Here is an 18,829-nt window from a genome sequence, read left to right on the forward strand (position 1 = left end):
GGTAACGGGAGATGGTCGGCTCGGATTAGAAACCTGGTGGAAGAAAGTGGACTTCTAGTCCTTGCTGGTTTGATGGGTCGGCAGCACGGTCGGGGGCTAGTGAGTTGTCGGGAGAGTGGAGCGAAAAGACATTTGTTTTTTTTTTTTTCTTCCTCGAGCGCTCGCTCCTCTGCTGCCGGTCGGTGGCGCGACAAGGACGGAGAACGGAGTCGACTCGGGGGCTAAAAGGAACCGGTGGTCGACCTCGAAACGGGGGCGGGAACAATTGTGTCGAATCTACGAATCGATGTCCAGGAAGTGGGCAAGCTGGTGGAGGACCATAGAGAGCCGTGGGAGGGCCAAAGCAGCCGATTGATTGGTTCAACAGCGGAAGCTTGGTCGGTGGTCAATCTGGGGGAACGACTTCCTAGGCCAAGCACCACAAGGGAGACCCGGGCCTGACCACGACGGCTCCTTGTCGACGGAACTCCTCTGGACTAACTCCGCCAAGTCATCAAACCCCCTTGTGGATAGGTATGTATGTACCTAGCTAGGCTAGGTATGGAGAGGCTACCAGGCTATCTCGGGCAAGAGACCACAAAGTCGTAGGAACGTGTACAAGCAGATGTACCCACGAAGGATTGTTGACTTGGTCGACCAACCTAAAAGAGTCTTGGACAACGATGACGTTGAGAAGGCCAATGGACATGAAGGTTATATGGGGAGAGGGTTCGCATGTAATCCAGGGGCTGCTGTTCCTCCGGGATTCGATGGATGCTGAACGGAGGCAATAGACTCCAAATGGAAGCACTGGCCGCTGTTGCATGGAAAATCAAACAAGCATCCACCAAGCCTATCTGCGCCCTTACAGGCACGTTTGCATAAGTACTTCAGTTTGAGGCTGCATTCAACATGTGCATAAGATGGAATGTGCAGCAGAAGAACCCAAGACGCCTTCTTCTTTGAGTGGAAATCGTCTTTGTGCAGCGCCCTTGCCAGTTCGAGTCCTTACAGCCTGGAACAGCTGTCGAGTGAGTGACGGAAAGAATGAATAGCTTCGAAGTGCTTCACTAATAATTGAGACACACTTCTGTGTGCCATGCAGTTAGGACAGTACCTCGCCTGTACTTTCCACAAGAGCACAGCACAGATCAATGCGCCGCCCAACGCTCAGGTACTATACCTAACTGAACTTCACAGTTGCCGTCTCCCCCCTGCAGCGTGTCTCTGAAGCTCCGCAGACGATGTTGACTCTGAACAGGTACCTGGCTCAGGAAGTCTTCCTTTTACAACAACAATTTCCAGACATGGTCACGCCGCTGGCAAGTATGCAGCTACTAGAATAAGCAGCTATCCTACCCGCAGTCCTATAAGTCCAATTCCCTCCATACACTCGGTATCAGGAACATGCAAATTGGCAATAGAACCCCCCCTCTGAGCCCCCCCCTCTGAAGCCCTGATTCCGAGGTGAAGACGGGAGGGAAAAGGCAAGAGGCAAGGTCAATCAGTCAGGAACTCGGAGCACGGCTCGCATGCATAGAGAAATGGAAATGGAAGAGGCGTTGAAACACGGCCAATCGCAGCCTAAACCCATAAACGAGAGAGACAACGAAGACCACACGGCCGAGGGGGAGATTCCAGATCAAACGGCCCTGATGAACATGTTGATCAGCACTCGAGGAAATCGTGGGCCAGATTCGAGGTACAATGTGTACATAAATGGCACAAACAAAACCCATCCTTCTAGAGGTAAGCCATCCCTTCCACGCACGCAAAAAGGATCGAAAAAAGAAGCTCAAAACATCTGGAACCTCTCTTCAATCACGTTCCAGTAACATTTGTTTTGGTTCAGGTTGGAAAAGGAATGAATGTCCCTGGGGAGGAAGAATGGAACCACGACCAAAAAGAATGCTGAATGATGCGCGCAGGACACTGCATTGAGTATCACCATAGCTTCCATAACCAGTTCAGTTGCAGCACTTGTTCCAGAGTTCTTGTTCCTGTCGTATGTAACCGCGATTCTCACAAACCTATCGGCGCGATGGAGGAGGGAACCCAAACGGCCCTGCGTGCCCTCCCACGCTCCCTCTTCATGCACCTCATTTGCGTAGGGCAGCGGATCGGATAGGGACACGCGCTTGGCCAGTCTTGGCTCGTGGCAGCCATTTCCGATGGATGATTATCATGACCACCGTGAATGACCCTGACCTCCATTTGGAAACATCCCGACACCCATTTGGTTACCATCATCCGGACAGAGTTGCTGTTCTCTTTCTTTTCACCGGAGAAACCCCGTCCGCGCAAGATTCGAGACTTCACAAAGTTACACCAGAATGGTCTTGAGGGCATCTCCTGACAGTTCATTTCAGCGCCCCGTGGAGTACGGAGAGAGAGATGTGGTGAATCACCACCGTACCGCGAGGCATTGAATAGTAGGTGTGCTCGGAAATTTTCTGAACATTTCGCCAGAGGGGGGCAGATGGAGATAGGAAAACGGCAGGTTGAACCGGTTTCCGCGGCGGCTGCATGGAGTCGGAATCATGCTAACGATCCCAAACAACATTATGGGGTCCATCCATAGGCAAGCAAACTTCCGCTGACTCAGTTTCAGGTGGCATATACTGTGTACTATTATATGCGATCTTCATAGGGGAGGTCGTGGGGGTCGTCATGCTTTTTGGGCTTTTTTTTTCCACTGAGAGAGGCAGAGAGAATGATGATGATGATGAAATGGAAAAGGCTTTAGTTCAGCTTCGGTGGTTGGACAAGTCGAACATAGCACCAGAAATGGAAGAGGCCGATATTGGATTCCGATCCTCTTATGTCGCCGATGTCGATCCACCCCTCGTTTTGGTCACTTGTTCCTCTTCCCGTCGCCCGCAAGAGGAAGGCACGCATTGCACTAACAATTAAATACCACACCCTACTGTAAGCGACCTGAAACTGCTGGCTTTCAGTTTCCCAACCCGTCCATCTTCAGATTCGATCTTCTCATCTTGTCTTCATTCTTCACTTCAGCTTGCACCGACCCCTCCCACACCCTGAACCACGTACTTCATCATCGCCAAGCGGATAGAAATTGGCTCCCGTTTCGGACGACAGGATGCCCGCTGGGAGCTCCCCAGAGCTAGTGTACATACTTACCCCCCCTCCTTGACAGCACTAATCAGCCCTGCCAATCTCTGAAACCCCAGTCCAAATCCGGATTTGAATTAATAGCAGGGGCTGCTATAAGTCGATCAATCAGGGTCATTTATTACATACTACAGTCGAACCCCCTGAAACTGCATGTAATTCAGACCTGGGATTTCTATGCACTAAGTAGCATCTATGCAGTTTCTAGATTTGAGCTAGGCCTAAACAGGCAGCCAACCACTGGCCGAGACACTAAAATCCGACCTTATACTATAGATTGTCCCGCTCAAGACCAAGTCTGTAAGTGCATACGCACCAAAAACTGTCCGAGATTCGTATGCAGTATGCAGTTATGCAGTTGTAGCTGGGAATTAATTCAGACTGCCGATTCTTATGCTCTAACTGGCGTATATGCAGTATCTGGAGGATGCAGCTTCAGGGGGGTTCGACTGTACCTCCACGTACCTAGAGGTACGCCGGGTCGAGCTACGGTCACTTGGGGCCAAATAGTCGCTCTCTCGCGCCACTACCTATGCGCGGTTTATACCTACCCGGGCGAAAGTCCTAACGATCATTCTTGGAGAAACCTCACCAAATCTCCGGGAATTCATCCACGGAGTAACTCGCTGGGAAACTCTACCCGTCAGTTCCTGTTCATTCGAGTCATTCGAGGTTGTGTGTGGGGGGGTGTTGTTCGATCTTGTTTACTTCCATATGTCATGTCTGTCGGTTCTTGGCCTCCCCGTACCTGACAGATGCATATCTGCATCTACCGCATCTCTCTCACAGGACCTGGGGTCCAGTCGCTTTACGAGAAACCTCGGGTAAGAAGCAGCAGCGCCTCTACCATTATTCAATTTCAACACTTCCTTGAGCTTGTTTCAAGCAAGACACACCATGGCCTGAAGAGATGAAGATGCTATAAAGATACGACCTAGTAGCACTCCAAGACACTCGAACCGCATAATCACCTGCCCATCTCACATCACAAACCAGACAGGCGTTGATGTTTACGTACGATACGCATGATTAATGTCTGGTGATATATCTATCGCTCCGGGACATTCGGACCCCAGACCTCAGCTGTGTTCCTGGATCCCTACCGCCTAGGTGATCCCATGCCCACCACCTATTCTACTATGGTACAAGCCCAAGTACACTTTAATCGATACACTACAGCTTACCTACCCCTGAATGGTCAATGCATATCCCGTCGTCCCGTCGTCGATCAATCACTGCCCTAAATAACTATACTACCCTATGTACGCAGTACCTACCTACATACTTCAAGCTCCATGTTAGCTCGGACTTTACCTACCCCGTGCCTCTACATACATAGTAGACACACTTACATACATCCTACCTACATCGAGCATACGCACAATATGCAGTATGTACCACGCCGTGCACGCATCTTTATACATAGCTAGACGTAGGGTGTTGTGTTGTACCTGGCAGGATATGTACAGTACATACAGGCCTCGGTACCTCTATGTATGCGGAACCTGCCGCGGCACCTTACCTGATCTTGTACACTACATATCTGTATGTACACTAACCTCTACCTAGAAATAGGGTAGCAAGCAACACCCGTTAGGTCTCCAGGTCCCAAGACCTCGCTTCTGTGTGGATCATCATCCATCATCATCACAGAGCGAGCGAGCGACGGAGAGACAGATTTGATGCTGGATGCCGCCTGGTCTCCCCGTCAGACGGACGGGCGCGGAACGGTCCATCAATGAACCCCGTGATCTAATATTACAAGCAAGCACACAAGCAGCTACACTACACTAGAGCCTTAACCCCCAAACCGTGGTCCATGTCGCCGATCTCTGGTCCAGGTTCAAGGTTGAGACGAGTATGTACCTAGTTCCCCTCTTGTAAGGTAAAGGTAAGGCGAGTAGTGTACATAGTGTAGTGTAGTGTAGTGTAGTCCACCTAGGGCGGTTCCGGTTAATGCTTTGCTTTGCTTTGCTTTTCTTTCTTTCTTTCTGTGACGAATGCTCCTAGCTGTGACTAGGACACCACCTAGTGAAAGGGATAACTGTCTGCGAACTTGTAATGCCTGCTCTGCCTTCGGTAGGTACGTACATATGTCATTCCCAGACACATACACCCTTCAGTTCTTCATCACACTTTCGCTTGCTGATTTTCGGTTGTTTTGTTGACATCACTTAGAAGTGGTACCTAGTGGTGTACATTGGGATGGATTCTGATTGATGAACGGGTGCGGATATGAGCAGTACATACAAACATCACCAGCAGTGTCGTTGGTAAATTGTGAACTGAGTGGTAGCAGTAAGTGGTACGTTCCATTACAATGAATGATAGCAAATAAGTAAGATATAAGAGCGGTATGATATTTCTCCCGTCTCTGTTGGACCCTGAAGCAATACATGAATCTGCAAGTGGAACTTCTTCCAAACACCACCTCCAAGCGTAATATTTGATGCACATGTAGGAAAAAAAGCAAAGCCATGGCTTTAACAACACCAATAAAAAGAGTGCTCACACTTCATGCCCGCTCAAAATACTTCCACATAACCCTCTAAGCAAAAGGATCCTCCTCCCCCCCTTCACTCTCGTCCTCCCCGGCCACCCTCCTCTCACCCACCTCTCTAATCTTCTCCCCCAATATCCTCCTTCCGTATCTTTCAGCCACCTTACCCGCTGCTTCGATCATCCGTCCCGTCCTGTCCTTCATAAGTTTCACCACCTCCAGCGCCCTCATCCCCCTGTCCTCACCCTCGCGGCACTCAATCGCCAGCAGCTGCAGCAGAGTCTTGTCGATATCAAGCTCCAGTCTGGCCAACGCAGCGCGCTGCGAGGCCGTGGACCGGGAGCTTTCGAGCATGTCCGAGAGCTGCGCGGCGCGCAGAGAGGAGAGAAGGAAGGATTGGGTTAAGGGGAGGGATTCCTTGGTTGTTAGGGGATCGGCGTTGTTTTCGGAGTCGGAGTCGTCGGCTTCTGATGCAGTGGAATCGTTGTCCTCCTCGTCTTCTCCATCAACATCCATTAGATCGTCACCGCTGCGCGTCTTTTTCTTCTTGGATTGCTTCTTGGGCTTCGCAGAGGTGAGGGGTACGGCAAATTCGAATTCGGAAAGCAAAGGGCGAGGGAAATAGGGGTATTGGTCGCCACCCTTGAGGATGATACAGTGGAATTTGTTGTCGGCGACAGCGATGGGGAAGTAGGATTCTTTTTTGCGGCCGGAGGCGAGACGCGGGAGGAGACGGGTGTCGAGGAGGGGCACCCATACGGCCCGGGAGGGACGGCGCCAGTGAAGGAGCGTGAGGAGGGTGCCGGTTGAGTCGTAAATGCAGGGGTCCTGGACCGAATGTTAGTGGATGGATAAGATACAAGGAAAGAGGGAGAGAGGGACGAAGACGTACGCCATTGTCAGAAAAGAAGACGCTCTTTACTGTCGCGCCTTCAGGGAGGGCGACGGTGTCTTCGTTCTGACAAACTTCATCCCGCTTGATGTTCTCAATGGTATACAGCAAGCGCGACATACCATCCGCACCCACAGGCCCGTTGCCCATAGTCAGGACGTAGTCCCTCCAACTAGCGCACGTAACGATCGGTGTGCTCTTGGGTCTGTACACCCTCACGGGAATACCGAAAAGGGTGTATATCCTCACATAGTTGCCCGTCGTTGTCACGGTAATATATGAATCACTCAGCGACATGGCCAGCACCGCCTCACCCTTGGGCAGCTGTATGCGCCAATCATTTCTTTGCGTCCAGGTCTCATGGGGGCGGTAAAAGACCACAGCTGGGGAGCCATCCTCTTTTGGTGGGCACGAGAAAAGGCTGCCCTTGTCGTTCAGGCAGGCCTTGTCGTAGAGGAAGGTATCGGTAAAGTGGAAGTCTCTGTGGAACTCGTGGTCGTAGAACTCGACGGTTACGGTGTTATGGGAGTCTTGGTCAACGGTCCAGACAAAGCCGATCAGGTTCAAGCAGAGATATTTCCGGTTGCCGCGCCATGGCGTCGATCCAGGTTGGAAGGAGGGATGGTGTTGCGGTTGGACAAAGTTGCCACGCTTGGCAGTGTGACTCTCGTAGATAGCATCGTCTTCGGCTGGGCGTTTGCGGCCCGCGTTGAGGGTGTATCCTGCGCCGTCATCGTCCACCACGAAATCGTCGTCGTCGCCGTAGTTTTCGTCCAGGAGGTCATCGAGGTCGGCGTCCACGGAGTCTCTGCGTGGGCGAGCGTCGGGCTTAGGACCACTGACTTCTAAGCGGCGGGTGTTGTTGGATAGTTCGGTGAGAGGGTCGTGGATAAAGGGGGCGGGCTGCTTGGGTAGCCTGAGAAGAGAGGCGAACTGCTCTGGGACGAAGTCGGGGCTGATGTAAAGCTCTCCGTCGGAGGTTGTGAACGAGGCAAGGTTTTTCGTGGGATGCCAGCAGATATCCGTGACATTGGGATATTCGTATCTTGCAATGACACTCTGGTCTTTCGTTGACCAGATCAGGAGCTTCTTGTCCTTGCCAGCCGAGGCGAGCAGAGCACCGTTGGGCGACCAAGACAGGGCCGTGATATCTCCATCGTGACCGTTCTTGAAGACCCGCTGCTTTTCCCAGTCGTTCTTGGAAATAACCTGAATGTCTCGTGTAGGAGTCGGTACGGCAAAGGCGCGACCGTCGGGGTGCCAGACCGCCCTTGACGAGGCTTCGGACTCTGTCTCCAGCCTGCCAATGACACCATCCACCTTTCGAATCAGCTCTGGGTGTTCGGCAGTCAGAGAGTAGATGTATATGACGCCGTCGGTACATGATAGCGCGAGCAAGCTGCCCTTGGGATCGAAGGTCAAGTGTTTTGTCGGCTTTCCGTGTTCTTTGAGGGTACGTAGCTGGGTATTGTCGTGGACCCCAACCAGCCTCACTGTCAGCTCGTCGCTGGCAACAGCGCACCACTGGTGATCTGGAGATATGGCGACATCGCGGACTGGTAGAGAGGTTCGTAGAAGAAAACGATCGAAGGCATTGGTGTCGAGCGAGTACAAGCTGACGGTACCGTCCTCGGAGCCGGCCACAAAGTAGTTGTCGCTGGTGGCAAGGGCAAGGTTCTGTTCCTGACAGTCGTCGATATTCGTGGGTTCGCCTTCATAGCCCGTCTTGTAAAGTCTGGTGGTGTTGTTGGACCCGACCGTCACCAGTCTGGTGCCATCGGGGGTGTAGGCGCAGTATGTTGCTCCCGGGGGATGAGCTGGTCGTGACCGTGGTCGAGATGCGATGAGTGTGGTCATGTTTGGATATGATTGAGTCTCTTTACCCTGGGACCATTCATTCCCTTCCAGGTTCTTCAGTCGCAAAGAAGAAAGAGGGGAGAGAAAAGAGGAAGGGTAAAGTCTTAAACGGCGTGTAAGTTACAAGATGGAAAGACGCGTCGAGCGCGTTTTCAATTTACAGCACGCGCTATCATCTTATCGTGCCCCACCATGTCATCCCCACGGCAGCGAGTAGGACCCACTCATTCCACTTGGGCGCTGAACTTCCCCGCCAAATGCTTGGATAGGGGTAGCTCCTCCCGCGGCCGTAGGGCTTAACTGTTAAGAATCGCACTTCCTGTAGCCAGGTCTCTTAACAGACCGCTAACACTACTCATCGCTCTATTTGCCTGAGGTGCCTGTTGACCGAGAATCATCTGGAACACCATTTCCACTCCCGTCATTAGGCGGTCACTTACAAATCAGAGGAAATTGTTATATTCAAGAAGAGGGCACAGTAGAAACGAGTCACCCAACTCCTCCACCAGAGCCGAACAGAAGAAGTCAATATTAGACATCCTCAAGCATCAAAATGCAGTCCTCAGACCCACGCCACTTCTTCGAGACCGAGTAAGTTACCAGGGTTTCCCTCAACGTAAACAAGATGAACTAGAGCCTAACATCTTGGAGTGCGGAGATCGCAAAGAGAGAGAGGAGGGAAGCCAAGACCAGTAACACCTATGGCAACCCCATCAAGCTCAAGTCCAAGATCCTTGGAGCCGTTGTTGACCCCCTTGCTCCCTCTTCGGCCATCTTCGTAGCCGAGTCTGCCGGATCAGTCCGAAGAGTCCAGGTCGATGGTGAGGGAGACACAAGGACAGTCTACCGCGGTCCCACGACACCCGTCAGTTGTGTAGCTGTGGGTGGCCCCGGCAACAAGACCGTCTTTGCCGGTGCCTGGGACAAAAACATCTGGTCCTGGGACATTGATACCAAAGCTCCGGGCCGCAAATATGCTGGTCACTCGGACTTCGTCAAAGCCATCGTTTGCGCAAAGCTGGGCGGAAAGGATGTTCTGGTCAGTGGTGGTGCTGACAAGAAGATCATTGTTTGGGACATTGCCACCGGCTCCAAGCTTCATGTGCTACAGGACAGCGTGGTGAACATGCTCAGCATCCAGGATCTAGTCGTCGACCCTGCTTCCTCGTCACCGGATGAGTTGTGCATCATCAGCGCCAGCAGCGACCCGCACATCCGCCGTTGGAAGATTCGCTTAGATGGGTGGGAGCAGTTTGCGGAGCCTGACCCTGCTACCCCGGCAGCAGAGCGACATACCATTCTTGAGCACGAGACGACCGTCTATAAGCTGGTCATCGATCACGACGGCGATGAGGCCGACTTGTGGTCTGCGAGCGGTGACGGATCCGCCAAATGTCTGTCCAGAATCAAGGGCTTCACTGCTGACGACACTTTCGAGCACGGCGACCATGTCCGTGCTGTGGCGGTCACAGATCAATGGGTCATCACGGCCGGACGCGATGAAGACCTCAAGGTCTGGGACCGGACTTCAGGCAAACTTTACTGCTCCCTGGAGGGTCACTATGACGAAGTGACCGAGCTGGTCATTCTCAGGGGCTCCGCTGGATCAAGCGAGCGCGTTTGCAGTGTGAGCATTGATGGTACCATCCGGACGTGGCCCTTGGACAAGGCTAGTCTAGATGCTACCGTCGAGGAGCAAAAGAAGCCTATCAAGCCTGCAGAGGAGGAGAAACCCGATGGTGAAGGGCTATTGACGGCCGATGAAGAGGCCGAGCTTGCCGCCCTGATGGAGGATGACGATTAAAAGTGGACCATAACCTATGCATCATCCCATCGTGGGCTTCTGCAGGAAAAATGATAAGGCAGCCGTTTCGACGCTTACCCGTATCTCGATGCCTGACCCTTGGCCGAGTCGGTTGCGCTCCTGTCTGCATCAGCGAGATATTCTTTCTCGTGAACGGGTACACTGCGTCAGTGGTTGTCAGAACCAGACCTCCAAGGACCCCTTTCGCACTCCGTGAGTCCATCAATTTGTGGCAGCCATATGCGGTCACCCGTTCAGCTTCACGGATGCGCGCCCTGGCTGGGGCTGTGGTTGGTTCCAAGGAACATGAACAGGCTCTCGTTTGCGCCGCACGGCATCCAGAAGTTTCGAAACGAACAGGGCAGCCTTGGACCTATGATAGCCGCTTTCTCCTCCATTGCTTGGTTGTCACCGGTCTCTGGCACTTTCAACAAGCTTCAAACTCCTGTCTGGCTGCAGGGAAGCACACATCTATGCGGCCGACCGCCACGAGGGAGAAACATCGGATATTGCCACGTTTACACGCGTAGGAGGAGGTGAGAAAACGTGGAAAAGGAGTCACTTGAACCATCGGAGGGAGAAGCCCAGCTACCTGGTGCAACCAACAACAAGACATACCCACCCACACACCGGACCCTTGTAAAGTGAACCCATGAACATAAGAGTGGACAATGCAACTGATAGTAAGCGAGAAAGAGCAGCGAGTTGCATTTTTTTTTTTTAACTTGCGAATTCGGGGACTTGGTCACGTTTATTGGCCAGTGAGATGAGAGTAGTAAGCAGAAAGGCATATGGCACAGTGAAAAGCATCACCAACAAGAGGAAAGCTTCTGAGAGCAGACGGTTGGACTTGGCATAGAAGCTCCCTCGCTTCGCTAATTCCCCGTCAGTCAGCCCAGACAGGCCGATCATTCGAACACAGTACGGGGTACCTGCAGCTTGAAGCATCCCCCTGCTTACTAGCGAGCCTTGCTGCGATCTGGCCACTGACAGAGCTGCGGATCACGGAGCTACACTCCGCCCCAGTTTGGATCCTTGATGACCATGTTGTTGTTGACTTTGTGTCAGTTTTCTTTTTTTGTCCCTTTTCACCTTGTACCGTCTACCGAGAGATCACCCAACGTCGATCAACTCGACAAAAAGACCAACAAGATACGGACCACCCAATCCTCCACAATTCCCTGAAGCCAACGTGGCATTCATCAACAACCATAGTTGGCACAAAGGAACTGTGGTTCATCCTTGTCTTGGACCCTGGGACCACCTAATATAAAGGGTAATCATCAAGATGCAGGTTCCACCCTCGAAAATCGTGAGCATCCCCCGGATCTGCTAGTATCATGATCTTGATGATCTGGGTTTATCATGCCGCCATCCATGGGGACACCCGAAGAGGTCCTCCTTCCCTCCGGCAAGCGGTGATGCCTCTCCGGTCAGTGCTGCAAGGGGTTGTGAATCGAAAATCTTCCACTTCGAATGAAGCCTGCCTCTTTCCGGCTTCTGCATTTCCCTTTTTACTCGTCCAAGTTCCCTTCCTCGAACACCATGTCTCTGGTGGGCTACTCCAATCTGGCTTCATAAGTCTCTGCCGTGTCCGTGAAAGTCCATGCAAGCCACACTTTCTCTACTCTCTCATCCCATTTGTCCACGCCAATTGTTGATGCAACCCAACGGTCTCACTCTTTTCGTTTACTTCTCACCAAGCCACCGCGAACGTTCACCCACCGGAACTTGGGAACCGAAAAGCAAAACGCCATTACCAGAAAAGCTCGCTGTATATATGTCTTGCTGTTCAACAAAACAAAGCTAAAGCCAGCCGACCTGCTGTACGCCCATCACTACCGTGTTTCGTCTCGGACCTTCTCTAAAAACACAAACCAACTTCCAGTTGCACACTCGAGTCAAGTGTAGTAACGGGATAATCTCTGACTGGACCGATCCACAGACGCAACCCATACCGCCGGGTCACACGCCCCGTGTTGTTTCATAATCAATTAAAAAATCATCTATTTTCTTCGCATCTAATATGGCCGGCCACAACTCACCAACAGCACCCTCTCTGTCCAGGGAACGACAAAGCGGCAGTGTTATAGCACTGGAAGGTCCAGAAGAGGTTGTCGCTACGCAGCTATACCTACTCCCTGCTTCACCCCAGATCATTGTCCTCCCAAAAATCGAGCATTATATACCAACATCTCCGATATCACACGACCAAGAACAGTCACGTCACAAATCCGATCCTCGAAAAATCATATCGACCATTCACAACGCAGCCAAGCGAAGGCATTCGGTGGCTATGGAGTTCCTTCAACACTCCACGGCAGAAAGAAAGCGGGCCGTTTTCCTACAAGGGGGGACATGCGGTGCTAAGCTCATGTGTCTGGATGCTATTGGAAAGGCTTACACGGCAGGCAATCTGGAAAAGGCGGCAGCCATCTTTGACCGACTTATGAGCCAGGGTCTCAAGAGCCTTGAAGACGATGGATTTCATGTTGACTCGATCATCGACCCGATATCGAGTGACACGTGGGTCGGGAACCCCGATGCCAATAAGAGTGTTTGGGCAAACAAGGGTACCACAACCAATGGAAGAGAGGAGGACGACGACGACATGGAAGATCCAATCACAAAAGCCATGCGGGCTGCTGATGCGCTCGATAGGGAAACAGAAAACCTTCAGCCGCCGAAACATGATGCTGGCCTCGGCGTGGACTTCGAATTAATGAGGCCACGAAGCTTGAGCATGTCCGCCGTTGGATTTATGGCTGCCGCTCGCGACATGGTGATCCGTGAGAGGGAAGTCGGTTTGGACATGTCAACGGCCGCAAACACAGACGTATTCCAGTTGCTCCCATCACCACTTCTCTTCCCGTCGAACCCTGCAACCAAAACATCTTCCTTGGTAGTTTCTCCTCCGCACAACACTCAGGGACAGCTTAAGAAAGCCAGATCTTTTCCGCTTCCCGAGAACCTGAAAGACGTCAAATTCAACCTCAAAGTGGATTATGTCGGCAATGCGCAGATGGATTCCGTTGCGTCCAAAGCTTTTGCTCAACCCTGGCATGCAAGGAAGTTGACAGATGACGCAGGTATTGGCGCCGCGACCACGTTGCTGGGATCAGGTCTTGGTACCGAAGATAAAGACCGAGAATGGAACGGCACAGCGAGCGTATCTAATTACTCAACTGCCACCCCTACAACCCACGATGCAACCCACGATGCAACACGCGATGCAACACGAGAAGCAATCCACGTGGGAAGCCACACGAGGGTATCTTCCAAACCGCCAGGACTCAACGTCTCGCTTCGAAATTTCGAGAAGAAGCCAAAGGCCCTCGAAGGGCTGGACCATGAGGACAGTGTCATCGGAACCAAAGGTCGAACATCATCAGATGAAACGGCACCTTTTGAGCCCCTTCTACCGTTCAATGAGCATTACGTGATCCACTTGTCAAACGGCAAACCTGATGACCAGTTCGGCTTCGTGTCCGGTCGCTACAAAGACGGCTCCGACTCCATTCACCCACCTCCCACCTCGACCTATTCGCTCAATATTGATGCGATCGCCGTAAGTCCTCGTCCTGAGGAAGAGCTGAAGGACATGACTCCCAGCGAAAACAACATTTATCCCGCTTCCGAGTATGACCCTTATCGGTACGAAGAACAGCTCAGGCCGCAGTCAACCACACCTGGCTATGTCTTTCCCGCCTCCTTTCCGGTCACACCGTCAGCAAGCAGGTTCCATAACATTTCTACCCACAACAAGACTGCCGTGTGGGTTCAAAACACCCTTCGATCGGTCCTTGACGTCCATACCCCAATCGAGGAGATTGACTACCTGTCTCCGGACATTGACTCCCCGGATCCACAGTTGCGCAGTCTCTGGGAGCCTTTAATGTGCGCCGAAACGGATCAGCCAAAGGGGGAGAGGAACGTCGATCTCATCTTGGCGATTGGCGCCGAGGATGGTGTCAAAAAGAACTTCAAACAAGGAGTTATGGCCAAAATTGAGCAGCTTGGGTTTTCTTCCCATGGCGATGGAATGTCGCGGAGCGGCCGATTGGGTTTGCGGTAAGCTTGATTCCACGATAAGTGTGGTGTGAGGAGAAACTGACCCGATTGCCTACAGATATTTGATTGGAAACGCTATGCAGACCTTTACCTCCCAGCCGCTGACCCAGCAGTCCAAGGAGAACCCCTTCTCCAACCCCACACTACTGGCAAGCCTCATCATTCCCCATGTCGACACTTACTTGCGCGGAAACGACAACGTTCGCTTTCTTCTCATCGAATACCCCGTTGAGCACTTGTCTACCATGCTGGCCATGCAGAAGCTTATGGGGAGCCAAGTCATGAAGGTGGCTGGAATTTCCAAGGGGACAGATAAAACAATATTTTCGATGGCCGATTATCGAGTATCGTCTGTGGCATCTGTAGCCGAGGTTTCTGAATGTGTTGAAGCTATCCGGGACACTTTGGCCTTGATCTCGGACTTTTACAAGCCCCAGACGAGTGACGATGTGCCAACGTCTCCAGCCACCGATGCTGTCCAGAAGGAAAAGCATATCACAGCGAGGTCCTTAAGCACCAAGAGCAGCGACCTGACGAATCCCAGCATCGCACCTCTACTCCCACCACAACAACACTCACCACGCCACAAGCCATCACCGGTTGCTATATCAACATTTGCAGCCATGTCAACTCCCCCTCCGCCTCTTCTTCCTGTCTCTCCGGCGGACACCTACAATCACACTCACGCCTATGTCCATAGCAATTGCCAGAACCATGGCCACGGGCACGTCCATGCCTACATGCCCACAGCAGCCATTCACCTACCGACCCGCTCCATCTCCCCTCCTCCCTGCTCTCACTGCTCGTCGACTTTCAGCACGTCGATGACTCGAAGCAACACTCTCATAAGCCACGGCACAGTTTCCGTGGCAAGCCCTAGTGTCGTCCTACCACAATCTCCCCATTCCATAACCAGAGCGACTTCCCAACGCCCGAGCATCAGCGGCAGCAGCAAACCGACGCCAGTATCGCCCTCCGGATCCCACACCATCAGTCCGCGGACCAAGATCGGCACAGCTACTACCTGTGTAGTACAGCAAAAGCCACCACCAACTCTCGTGCCCATCGTGACCACATCCTCCACGACACCGGGCGCAGCAGCGCCGCTGACCACAACGAGACTCCAATCCCCCCTCTCCCTCTCCTCCGGCCCTTTGTCGTCTAGCGCATCCACCTCCTCGCACCTCTCGATCAGAACCGACTTCAACACCGACGACGACAATCTAGATTCTGAAGCCGAAGATGACGACGATGATGACGACCAAGTCGGATCCGACGAAGACCCCTTTGACTTCTTTGACATTGACGCTGAAGAGCGTCGACTGATGCCCATGTTTTTGAAATCACAAATCGAGGCCCATGTCGCTGCTTCCGGCGCTGCCACCGGCGGCGGAGCTACCATGGGACATCGGAGCCCCGTGGTGGGGAATAGGGAGTTGGTAGATTTGGAGACGTTGTTGGGTGCGGGAAGGAAGAACTTCGGGGAGAGGTTCGCTAAGTATGTGTTGTTGTCATTTCCTGAGATTGAACGGTCATTTGCTAACGTGTAACGAAAAACAGTGGGCAAGGATTGCAGTTTCCCCTTCCGCCTGACGAAGTCCTTGGTGGTCGTGGCAGCGTGGACAGTGAGAAGAGAATGATCGGCGGCGAGAGACAACATGGTAGCATGGGAAAGAAGCAGCAGCAGCAGCAGCAGCACAAGAAAGGAAGCAAGAAGCCCATCACTGGTAGGAACAGTACCGAGACAGGGTCAGTCATAGGCCTAGGGGCACTGGCGACAGCGCTGGAGGCGGAAGAAGCTTGGAAACCCAGCAAAGGCTTGAAAGAGAGGAGGAAGAACAACAATCCCGCGCCCTTCAGGCCCATGACCCCGAACCCAAATATGCCGGACCCAGGTAATGGCGGCGGGAACAACATGTACACTCGCCCGATGTCAAGGAGAACGACCACATCGATGAATGACCAACGGAAAGGCTCCCTTCATTCTCCGGGAATGCACATGGGGGGAGAGCAGAGCAAGGCTTTGAAGTGGTTGGGACTGGCTTAGCCTTCTTCACTCATATCATCACAATGGGACTTGCCTACCAAGGTATTCTTTTTGTGAATTTGAAGATATGGATTACTAGATCGGATCTCGTTTTACTCATGGCCTATGAACCAAGGAAAGGAAGAGAGGGAGCAGGAACGGAAGATACCCGGGCAGAGATGGAAGTTGACGGAGACAACGAGTTTTCTTTTGTAGGGAAGGTTTTTTTTCGTAACTGGTAGTTAAGCGAGGACACTCACCAGGAAATAAAGTTGGTCTCGGAAGAGGTTGAGAGCAACAGGACTGATGGGAAGAGAAGGGCGAGGGATTAAGCATCATGATCCAAGGGAGGTCGGGCCAGACCAACTACGAGTTTTCGCGAACACTTTAGTTTACTTTGTTTTTAATCGTAGATAATTCACTCTCGGAGATTTCGAAATGGGAAATGGGGTTGGTGTCAAGTTCGCCTTCAGATGTTGTTTTTGTGCACGTAAGTTGAAGCGAGGATGAGAAACGGTGGGATTATGGAAACGGAAGAAAGATGACCTTGATGTCCATATTTTCAACAACGACCTTCTCGATTTATGGCTGTATTTCCTATTCCTTCACTCCATCTTCATCCTCCATTCCTTGATCCCCTTCTTCGCACTTCCCTGTCAGTTTGGCTTCTTCATCGCCACCAGACCAAACCAAATCAAATCACCACCCTTCACTCTCTTCCATTTCCATCACGCGTGATGTATCGACAACCACGTACCTACGGCTGCCACGCATCATAAATAAGCTTTGACTCTTGTTGTCTAGGTACCTCTAGGGTACAACTAAACCACCTAATAGTAACGTACCCTTTTTTGTCCGTCTTCATGTCAGGATCATAGAACGACGACCGCCGGCATCTGTACGAGGTGCAGTCTCTCTTCAAGTACATGGTGACAGCATGCATTTTGCCGAGGGTCTCGACGATGGTGCGGACTTCTTCTGTTGTGCACCTGCGTTGGTGATGTTGGTTAGACAAGCGAGCACGGATGGCTTGTAAGATGAAAGGGGAATTCGATGATGGAAGGGCAGGGCAGGGCTGGTCATGAAGATGCTTACATGGTTGATCGTTTTGCTTGGATGGCTTGGGTTATGTTGATGTTTGGGATGAATGCTGAGGATGTTCAAGATGATCTTCATTTCATGGGAAACATCAGTAGACTTTATACCCTTACCAATCGAGAAGAGGTCCACTTGGTCGCCATACACCGTCGTCTTTTTCGATTTCTTAGTGATAAACTAAGCGCTGGGCCTTGATGGATGATCATGGTCGAGAAGAATCCCGCCCTTGTTCTCGTGCGAGGGCAGCTGACTTCGCGTTGTGGTGAAGGTTCTACGGGGATGGGTTTGATACCAGCCTAGACTGGCCGTCTCGTTCTATCGATATGGCCGAGTGTATTTCTGAGACATTTATCAGGGTTTCACAGTATCTTGGAGTGCTTGACGCATCATCATAAGCAATGAATTGGAAGTGTCACCCTTCAACCCTATCTCTTCAGCACGTTGCACTTTCCGCTGAAACCTGAAGACATCTACCTAGATTTCTGAAAGTTAACGCCTAGCTTGTTCTATGTTATTCTCATTTTCGTCTCGTCTATATCAAGATTGTAGCTCCTCGGGTTGTCGATAGTTGATGTTGACGACGACGACGAAACCCAGTGTCCGGCGTCAGTCACGACCATCACCACCACCGAGGCGATCAATCGACGTGTATCCATCCAGCTGTCGCGCGCGCATGAAGGTTTGTGACATACATAAAGCAAAGTGCAACGCACTTCTAACACATACGACCATACCCACTGGAAAACTCGGGATCCCGTCCGCTCTCCCATAGATAAGCCAGTGAGGGCCAGACTAGTAGTTGGGTCGGTGACGACCAGCGAATCCCTGGTGTTGTATGTTCTCTTTTTTTCCTTTTTCTTTTTCTTTTCATCCCCCCCTTTCAGGATGACCAGAACGGGTATCGCCGATCAGTTGTTTCTTTTTCGTTGGTAACGACGTTCTTTGCTTTTTTGTTGCAAGAAAGGTGGGTAATTGTCGGGGGGTGATGGAATTGGTGAAATTGCATTTGAGGCGAAGGGGAATGCACGAATCAGGCATTGTTTGCAGTTTGCTTGAATGTCGTGCATTTAGAGAGGAACACATGGTCGAAGCTTCTGCGCGTTGAACTCGACGCTACGGGAAGAGGAACAATATAACTTCCAACAAAAATAAAATAAGGAAGATAGAGGGATCAATGATGAAAGGAGTGAATCACAAGACATAACTCTGAAGTGGAAGAAGCCGAGACGAAGAATGAAAATATCACTGCAGCGGGTTGTTCCACTTTAACTTTTCCAGATTTGGGTCGGTTGTCTTGAAACTTGCATACATTTTGCGATCAACATCTCTCATCACAAACACAACAACAGCACAATTCTACCACCATACTTCTACTACCGGAGTTTTGTCTTCAGATCAGCTGTCATCTTTTATGTTCAAGCCGAGTTCTTGGACCCCTATACTACTTCGAGATCGATCCACACCCCC

At 51.6% G+C, this 18,829-nt stretch overlaps 7 protein-coding genes across 7 annotated transcripts; 4 read left to right on the forward strand and 3 right to left on the reverse strand.

Moving 5' to 3' along the window:
* Nucleotides 1–1,796: 1,796 nt before the first annotated feature.
* On the reverse strand, nt 1,797–2,145 carry NEUTE1DRAFT_101533 (uncharacterized protein; the record flags this gene model as incomplete). Its single annotated transcript, XM_009853572.1, has 2 exons — nt 1,797–1,911; nt 2,078–2,145. 2 exons carry the CDS (start codon nt 2,143–2,145, stop codon nt 1,797–1,799), a joined length of 183 nt encoding a protein of 60 aa, XP_009851874.1.
* Nucleotides 2,146–2,312: 167 nt separating this feature from the next.
* Nucleotides 2,313–2,892, forward strand: NEUTE1DRAFT_101534 (uncharacterized protein; the record flags this gene model as incomplete). The annotated part of the gene is made up of 3 exons (XM_009853573.1): nt 2,313–2,378; nt 2,459–2,548; nt 2,692–2,892. 3 exons carry the CDS (start codon nt 2,313–2,315, stop codon nt 2,890–2,892), a joined length of 357 nt encoding a protein of 118 aa, XP_009851875.1.
* A 2,604-nt stretch (nt 2,893–5,496) lies between these two features.
* Nucleotides 5,497–8,450, reverse strand: NEUTE1DRAFT_122827 (uncharacterized protein; the record flags this gene model as incomplete). The annotated part of the gene is made up of 2 exons (XM_009853574.1): nt 5,497–6,442; nt 6,507–8,450. The coding sequence occupies 2 exons, from the start codon at nt 8,361–8,363 to the stop codon at nt 5,663–5,665; spliced, it is 2,637 nt and encodes an 878-aa protein (XP_009851876.1).
* A 466-nt stretch (nt 8,451–8,916) lies between these two features.
* NEUTE1DRAFT_83336 (uncharacterized protein) lies at nt 8,917–10,167 on the forward strand (the record flags this gene model as incomplete). Its single annotated transcript, XM_009853575.1, has 2 exons — nt 8,917–8,954; nt 9,015–10,167. The coding sequence occupies 2 exons, from the start codon at nt 8,917–8,919 to the stop codon at nt 10,165–10,167; spliced, it is 1,191 nt and encodes a 396-aa protein (XP_009851877.1).
* A 50-nt stretch (nt 10,168–10,217) lies between these two features.
* NEUTE1DRAFT_122829 (uncharacterized protein) lies at nt 10,218–10,810 on the forward strand (the record flags this gene model as incomplete). Its single annotated transcript, XM_009853576.1, has 2 exons — nt 10,218–10,574; nt 10,661–10,810. The coding sequence occupies 2 exons, from the start codon at nt 10,218–10,220 to the stop codon at nt 10,808–10,810; spliced, it is 507 nt and encodes a 168-aa protein (XP_009851878.1).
* Nucleotides 10,811–12,193: 1,383 nt separating this feature from the next.
* Nucleotides 12,194–16,360, forward strand: NEUTE1DRAFT_130277 (uncharacterized protein; the record flags this gene model as incomplete). Its single annotated transcript, XM_009853577.1, has 3 exons — nt 12,194–14,238; nt 14,297–15,736; nt 15,799–16,360. 3 exons carry the CDS (start codon nt 12,194–12,196, stop codon nt 16,283–16,285), a joined length of 3,972 nt encoding a protein of 1,323 aa, XP_009851879.1.
* Nucleotides 16,361–17,868: 1,508 nt separating this feature from the next.
* On the reverse strand, nt 17,869–18,219 carry NEUTE1DRAFT_45500 (uncharacterized protein; the record flags this gene model as incomplete). Its single annotated transcript, XM_009853343.1, has 1 exon — nt 17,869–18,219. A coding segment is annotated over one exon (351 nt), but the record flags the coding sequence as incomplete, so codon positions are not given.
* Between the last annotated feature and the right edge of the window lie 610 nt (nt 18,220–18,829).

Source organism: Neurospora tetrasperma (genome assembly GCF_000213175.1).
Source record: "Neurospora tetrasperma FGSC 2508 unplaced genomic scaffold NEUTE1scaffold_4, whole genome shotgun sequence".
NCBI lineage: Eukaryota > Fungi > Ascomycota > Sordariomycetes > Sordariales > Sordariaceae > Neurospora > Neurospora tetrasperma.